We start from the raw sequence: 7,997 nt of genomic DNA, 5'->3' as shown, positions 1-7,997 counted from the left end.
AAAAGCTGTCAACAGACAAAATGTAGATCTCAATGAGAGCTATCGATTGGGATAAAAATTGTTTCGAAATTTTGTTGGATTATTTAAATAGAGTCTTTCTTCCGTCTTCCGTCTTCCGTGTGCCAGACGGAAGACGGAACACGGAAGAAACGCCATATCTCAACTCCCCATCACTATTATGAGATAAATTTTATACCAATAAATAACTCTCATTGAGATCTACATTTTGTCCGTTCACAACTTTTTGGTAGCATTTTTCATTTTGAAAATAAACCGTCTTCCGTAAATTTCCGTAAATCTCTTCCGCTCATCTCTGTTGGGAACGATCGATGTTGATTTTTTTTAATCAAAACTATGAAAATCTGTTAAAACAGTAAAATTTTTTCAGAGATTTTTTTTTGCTAGTGATAGACGTGGTCTGAAGCAGTGTTGCGCGGAATTCCGACTTCCGACTTCCGACTTCCGACTTCCGACTTCCGACTTTCAGAGTATAACTCCCGGCATAAAAAAATAACTCGAAAATTGAAAAAAGAAGAAATCTGTATAAACGGGGAAATAAAATTTGAATGCGCGCCATTTTGACAAGCAACAACACTCCGACATGACGCTTATGCGAGCGTCATGTCGGAGTGTCGGAGTTTTTAAAAAATTTTTGATTTTTTAACAAATACTTCGAAATTTCAAGATTTCAAGAGATTTTTTTATGTTTTTTAGTGAAAATATATAAATTTCAGACTAATGTCTTCTCGAAAAGTGAAGCCAAAGTACGACGGTGTGTTCCAGAGAAGTGCCGAGTCTGCCGAGTGTCAGTTGTGTCAGAAACGAGTAAAATGCTCGGTAACAAGCGGAATGAACAGTTTAAAGTTTCACTTAGCAAAATGCCACCCGGAAAAATTGAAAGAGGTTGGTAACTACATTTTTTATGCAAACACGAAAAATTTCTTTTTTAACTCAATTTTTTATTAAAGATTTTTACTTTCAAGGATTTGTTGATTTGCCAACCGGCTTGGAATCTGTATTTCCGATTTGAAAATTTTACTCCCCACTTCCGACTTCCGAATTGAAAATTTCACTTCCGACTTCCGACTTCCGGGTACTTTTTCACTTCCGACTTCCGACTTCCGACTTCCGACATGGAAAATTTTACTTCCGCGCAACTCTGGTCTGAAGGTTTTAGAGGTGGGAGGCACATGAAAAAAAACAATTTTCAGGAAATTTCGTTCCCCTCGAGGAGTTGAACTTTTTTCAATTTTTTTTTTCAAAAATTCAAAAATTCTAACTTTCATAATTTCAGTTTCGGGATCTGACTTGACTCGGCCCCCGGCGAGTGTACAGAAAAACTTTCAATATTTTTCGATTTTCTGAAAATTTATGATAATTAGTTTTGCGTTGCTAATTAGATCGGGTTGTTTTCCAGATACCGAGAAAACTCTTAACTGAAAAAAAAACTGAAAACTAAGGCCTCAGAGTTTGGTTGAGGAAATAGTTAAAACTGTTCATGAGAGCGGGGAGGATCCGAAACAGGATTTTGGAAAATTTGTGAAGTCTCGGATCAAAGGATTACTGCAGGGAAACATATTCAAAAATGAGTAAGATTACTGTAGAGGAAAAATTGTCATTTTCTATTTTTTGGGTGTTCACACAGAGTAGCATCGCTCAGCCGCTCAAGCTCAGCGGATGGCGGGTTTATATGTGAACGAAACTTCGAGAAAATTATTTTTTTTTCTGTCTCAAAAAAATGAGTTCGTGTACTTAATGAAATCTTTATTTTTTACAAAAAAAAGCACAGCAGAGAATTATCATTGACACTCTTTCAGTGTCTATTAAGATCCGTGGTTTCATCAAACACTGGAGTGACACAAGTGTAGTGCATTCCTTCAAGATCTCCATTCTCTTTCACATTCGACCAGCGCCCTGTTTTGGTGTCACATTTTCTGTCCATGATTCGAATGTCCTTCTGAAAAACCCTTATCAAATATTAATCTTGATTAACTGAAACTCACGGTAAGAAGATTAATATTGACTTTGTTGTTCTCCATTATGTAGGTCCACTAAAACCTGCTCTCTTTCTGTCTTTATGTCAATTTTTTTCAATCGGAAGACGACGATTCACGTCAAATTCGTCGTGTAAACATGAAACGTAAAACATTGGAAAATAGGGATAGGCAGGGGGGTTTGGAATGGTTGCCTGAAATCGGAAAGAAAGACGAAGAATTGCATTTTTGAATTGGCTTTATTAACGAATGATGTTGATTTTTTTTAATTAGGGTAAACTGTTACAACAGAAATATTTTTCAAGGATCTTTTAAATAACAGTGATAGTCGTGATTTGAAGTTTTCAAATGTCGGGGACATAAAAAAACAACTTTCGTGAAATTTCGTTCATTTCGAGGAGTTGAATTTTGTGGACCTAAATCTGGAGGTGCCGCTCCGCTACCAACTGAGCTACTGTGGCGCAAGCTGAAGCGACTGAAGGATGGGATATATTTATAAAAGCGGCACGACGGCAAAGCTAAGCACTGTAAACCGTCACACTTCTAAACTTCAAAGATCATACCTAACTGAAAGAAATGCAAAAAAGGGAAGTAAATCATACTTGTCAAAAGATGTCTGTCTATTTTCAAATGCTTGATTCAAACTGAATTGTAAAAAAATTACTGTTTCAGAGTTACCATAAAGTTAATGTATTTACTTTTCTCGTTACTATTCTGATGCCTGTTTATAGGAACTTTTGTATTATAAAAACATTCCAGGTTTCTGAAGTTATTCTCAATCAAAAAGAGAACCATGAAACTGCTTCTGGCATTCTGTCTGATCCTTTGTGCTTCAGTTCAGAATATCTCGGGATCGTCGAGTAAGTTTTCAAATTCTTCACTTCATCTTTCAACCATTTCTAATTGTTTCTTCAAAATAGATAATTATATTTTCAGAATGTACAAATGGCTACCCGGACCGCTGTGAACAAGCTTGTGGTTGCCCAATTTACAGTATCGATTCTGAATACATCAAAGCACATGATAAGGAATATTATGATTGGACAAAAGACATGGAGCGTAATGCCTTGTCAAACTTAACATGGCCTGAAGATAGTTGCATTCCGTATAGAGTGAAATGTAGAAGACAAGATGTCTGGGGATGGACAGATTGGACCTACATAATGGAGAATAACAAAGTCAATATTAATCTTCTTACCGTGAGTTTCAGTTAATCAAGATTAATATTTGATAAGGGTTTTTCAGAAGGACATTCGAATCATGGACAGAAAATGTGACACCAAAACAGGGCGCTGGTCGAATGTGAAAGAGAATGGAGATCTTGAAGGAATGCACTACACTTGTGTCACTCCAGTGTTTGATGAAACCACGGATCTTAATAGACACTGAAAATGTGTCAATGATCATTCTCTGCTGTGCTTTTTTTGCAAAGAAATAAAGATTTTTTATAAAAAAGAACATTATCAAAAATTTTGGATAAGTCCGCTATCAACGTTTTCAGGACAGTCGTTTGCAAAGTAACGGTGAACCAGAAGAACACGAAACATCGGTTGATTACAATTAGACCATCTGAAAATAGGTCTACTGTAGTTTCCAAGAGTTTTACTGGTACCTTCATCTAGAAGTTCCCAGTCTTCATTCCTTAGACTGGTCATCAAACACATAGATTTCCCATTTTTACCAGAAATTTAGGTTTCGGGACGTCCAAAGCTAGCTCTTCTCCGTCAATCAACTGAACCTTCCGTACGTTGATAGAGTAGCTTACCCACTTCTCATCTACGGTAATTAGATTATCCACAAACCTGAACGTGCGAAGAAACTATAGGAGAAACATGCTCATGTCTACACTGCGATATATATCGCAGCCCTTCGGAAAATAGAGTACGAATCACTCAATTTTTTGACATTGCCAAGAGACTTCAATCCGCTCACAGTATTTCATTGACTAACGGACAATGCCTATGACATCTTACAAGTGGTTTGAAACGGATCGGTTTCAATAGTATTCTTCCATAGACTGAAGTCCAACTTTTGGACTGATCTTCGTCTTCCGATTCTAAATTTTTGGATTCAAGTTTATCGGTCCAATGCTTGATGGTAGGGACAGTAGGAGATCCTTCTTTGTTTATTCCTTTCAATTTCTTGTGAATATCGTAATTTTTCAAACCAAGGAGAAATAAAAAAATGAAGGCCACTTCTAAAATGTAGACGGTGAGGGATGAAACCAAGCGTCATGCTCGCGAATGACAAGAAGGAGGAATGAGGCAAAGTGTATATAGCAAGTCCGTGAGATACTCTATCCAGCAAAAAACATTAACCAAGAAAAACAATCCCACTGATCAGATATGAATTCTCAAAGTTGAAAACATTGAAGATCGAAAGAAACTTATTTGCCAACCTAATACGTACTATGCAATCCGATTATCATCTGATTATCAATTGATAAACTGAAACATCCACATGTCGATTTGCATTCAGTTGGCAAACCAAACGGACATGTGTCTACTGAAATGAAATAGGATACGAACTATTTGATAAATATGAACTTTATAGGAATTTTGAAAAAAACGAATCTTTTAAATATCTCAGATCCTAAGTTGTGCAGAATTTTCGAATATACCGTGAAAGTTCTATTAGAATTACCGGTCTTTCAATTGTTACAAGGGGCCCTTCAATAAGAGGACTTCTTCTATTTTTTTTTAGGCATTTCTTTAAAAATTCAGTGTGATTCTCGTTAAAAATTCATAGAAACCTAAAATTAATTTCATCGAAATTTGAGCAAAAAAAGTTTTTCAACAAATAATGAAATTTTGGAACGTTGGGGTCATTTTTATATTTTTCATTGTTTCGAAACCATGTACTATTTGATAAATTCCTCGGTTTGGTTTACAGGGTGGCTGAAAAGTATTGAGACACTTGTTTTTTGTTGTATTTTCAAAAATGGAGTTTCAACAAAAGAACCAGATTTATTTTTTCAACAAATGATAGTAATAGAAAAGATATCAGAGGAGATATTCGAAGTTTGAGCCTTCGGCCTTGATGCACGCCTTCAAACGAGCTGGAACAGAAGCGACGGTGCGCCGGAGGTAGTCATCGTCAAGATCATCCCATGCTTTGAGCAAAGCGGCCTTCAGTGAATCCACATTTGGGTGCGATCGAGCCATCACCTTTTCCTCCAAATATCCCCAAACGGAAAAGTCGAGTGGATTCAGATCGGGCGAGGAAGCGGGCCACATGTCCTTGCCCCAGTAGCCAGGGAAATGAGCGTCGAGAACAGCTTTCGTGGATTTCGAGCCATGGGACGGGGCCCAATCTTGTTGAAGAATGAAGGGTTGCTGGCCAAAGTGGCTAGTGACCCACGGACGTAAAACATCCATCAACACCAACTTTTGGTACACATCCGAGTTGATTTTCACATTTCTATCAATGAAAACCAATGGGACTTTACCTTCCGACGTCAATCCAGCCCACACCATCACTGACTTTGGAAAAAGTCTCTTGTAGGCCAGACGACGTTTTGGGGACTTTGCTTCGTCCTTTGACAACAATTGCCGAGCATTCTGTCGGTTCGGAAGCGGCTCAACCGTAAAAATTTTCTCATCAGTCCAAATGACTTCAGAGAGGCGGCGCACCTTGAGTGCGTCGAGCAACTTTTTCGCTTTTTCGAGCCGATTCTTCTTGGACTGTTCTGTGAGGTATTGGCCACGAAGGAGCCGATAACTGTTCAGACCCAAGTCCTTTTTCACAATGGATTGAACCGATTGTCTTGAGATTCCGAGCGATGAAGCCATTTGGTTCATGCTGACCGCATCATTTCGTGTGATTCTCTTCTTGATGATGCCACGAGTCCGGCGAGTGTTGACAGTACGAGGTCTTCCGCTTTTCTTAAGCTCCAACACATGTCCTCGATCTTTCAATTGTTGCACAACTCGATAGACAGTTGCTCTCGGAAGAAGAAGTCTTCGAGCGATGTCACCGGTGGAGATGCCGTCGTTGAACAGCTTGGCAATGGTTTGGCGATGAGGAGAAGCTCGCATAACTTCGTGAAGAGATAAAGTGATGGGAAATGGCTCTAATGTCGGCTTATATACGCTCCCTATTTTCGAAATAATACGAAACTTTTCGAAAATACGACTTGGCACGGTGCCAAGAGCCATCATAACAAGTGTCTCAATACTTTTCAGCCACCCTGTATAGAGATTTTGAATCAGAAAATTGTGTCTAAATATTTTCAATTTTATGAATTCTTTCAGAAGTTCCGTAAAAATTTTATAAGTGATGGCCTAAAGTACCTGTAGACGTAGGAGTAGGCAATTCAGAAGATACTTCTTAATAGAATTGAGATATGTAAAACCCGTATTAAAAGAGACCTCTCTAATTGAAGGGCCCTGCAGAGGTACCCCTTGGAACAATAGAAGGGCCGACCCTTTTAACACAGGTTTTACGGTAGTTCTTTTCAGAAGATACATGTCCTTATGGTTTCCCAACTGAATGCAAATCGACGTGTGGATGTTTCAGTTTATCGATTGATAATCAGAATATGACCCTTATTCCTTATTCATTCTTCCGGATTTTCAAAAATTATATTCCGCTCATGTTTTATTCCGCGGCGCCGCACCCTCAATCCTCGCCCTCACAAGTTCAACTCCTCGAGGGGCGTATGTAAACGGAATTTCGAGACTTTTTTTTCGTGTGTCCCCACCTTTAACCACCTAAACATTTTTCAGTGCGATTTTTAGCAGAATTCCGAAGTTTCCTTCTAAATGTCAAATTGATTTTTCAAAATTGCACTGTTTCAAAACATTTGTAAAGTTTCCTCACCATCCCGTGATAGTAATATAATGTTAAACTTGGGTCTTTGTCATCTTTTCAGAATGTTCAATTTCTGCAGCTGAGCTTATTGATTTTGTCTCAATCCCACTATCGTTCGCATAACTATCCCTTCCGGTTAAGAGAGATAATTGAGTGGAACGACCGGAGAATTTCGAATTCTCCATTTCAGATTCCAATGAACCAGAGAGAGAGAATCAAAGGACATTAAAAAGTGATATTTTCAGATGGCCTGTAAATGTCCAGAACAAAACTCACTTCTCAAATTACCTAACTTCTCTATTAATACTGATTCAGTTTCAGCGAAATTATTTCAGATGGAAAAAAATTTAAATCTGGAATTCCAAGAAAACGGGAAAGGTTCATTTTCAAAGTTTCAGGGTTTCAATTTCAAACATCAAACTTTTGAGGAAGCCCTCTATTAGAGGGGCCCTTCTAATATAGGTTTACATTTTTCAGACTCCGGGAAGATTTTTTTCAGGCCATCTGAAAATATCACTTTTTAATGTCCTTTGATTCTCTCTCTGGTTCATTGGAATCTGAAATGGAGAATTCGAAATTCTCCGGTCGTTCCACTCAATTATCTCTCTTAACCGGAAGGGATAGTTATGCGAACGATAGTGTTATTGAGACAAAATCAATAAGCTCAGCTGCAGAAATTGAACATTCTACACGCACTGAATGACAGAAATCTTTGAGAGAATAAAGTTTATTACTGAAACATAATTTTTTGACATGACTAATAATTTTCAGCTCAATTACAACAAAAATCTTTGAAAAAATTCGTTCATTCGAAGTTCAACAAAAATATGACAGTAAATCCCCAAAGAAAACCAAAAAAAGAAAAATATAAAAACAGGAAATTCTTGCAAAATCACAATTACAATGCGGAAAATAAGACTATTATTCATCTTGTCCTAATTTCGGGACAATATCAAACATTCAATTTCAAAAATTTTAATATGACCAATTTAGTTTTTGCAACTGTAATAATACAAGTACTCAGTCGAGTTCTTGATCCAGTTTGTCCCATTGCACTTATAAAATCCATGTTGTGCATAACCTTTCTGAAAAAAGGAATTATTTGTCTATAAGAATTTTCTTAATTGCCCAATTCTCTTGGATTTCCAATTCTGCGTCTTCTTCCTTATAAGTAAAAAGTGTCGGTGAACC

The 7,997-nt window shown here is 37.5% G+C and overlaps 3 protein-coding genes across 3 annotated transcripts; 1 reads left to right on the top strand and 2 right to left on the bottom strand.

The window, feature by feature from the left end:
* Positions 1-1,813: 1,813 nt before the first annotated feature.
* CBG08520 lies at positions 1,814-2,039 on the bottom strand (the record flags this gene model as incomplete). The annotated part of the gene is made up of 2 exons (XM_002640415.1): positions 1,814-1,957; positions 2,004-2,039. The coding sequence occupies 2 exons, from the start codon at positions 2,037-2,039 to the stop codon at positions 1,814-1,816; spliced, it is 180 nt and encodes a 59-aa protein (XP_002640461.1).
* Positions 2,040-2,787: 748 nt separating this feature from the next.
* Positions 2,788-3,383, top strand: CBG08521 (the record flags this gene model as incomplete). The annotated part of the gene is made up of 3 exons (XM_002640416.1): positions 2,788-2,854; positions 2,931-3,193; positions 3,240-3,383. 3 exons carry the CDS (start codon positions 2,788-2,790, stop codon positions 3,381-3,383), a joined length of 474 nt encoding a protein of 157 aa, XP_002640462.1.
* Positions 3,384-4,996: 1,613 nt separating this feature from the next.
* On the bottom strand, positions 4,997-6,031 carry CBG25407 (the record flags this gene model as incomplete). Its single annotated transcript, XM_002640297.2, has 1 exon — positions 4,997-6,031. The coding sequence occupies one exon, from the start codon at positions 6,029-6,031 to the stop codon at positions 4,997-4,999; it is 1,035 nt and encodes a 344-aa protein (XP_002640343.2).
* Between the last annotated feature and the right edge of the window lie 1,966 nt (positions 6,032-7,997).

This window comes from Caenorhabditis briggsae, assembly GCF_000004555.2.
Source record: "Caenorhabditis briggsae complete genome, chrI, whole genome shotgun sequence".
NCBI lineage: Eukaryota > Metazoa > Nematoda > Chromadorea > Rhabditida > Rhabditidae > Caenorhabditis > Caenorhabditis briggsae.
The sequence above is the reverse complement of the archived record's forward strand: the minus strand, read 5'-3'. Positions and strand labels throughout refer to the sequence as shown.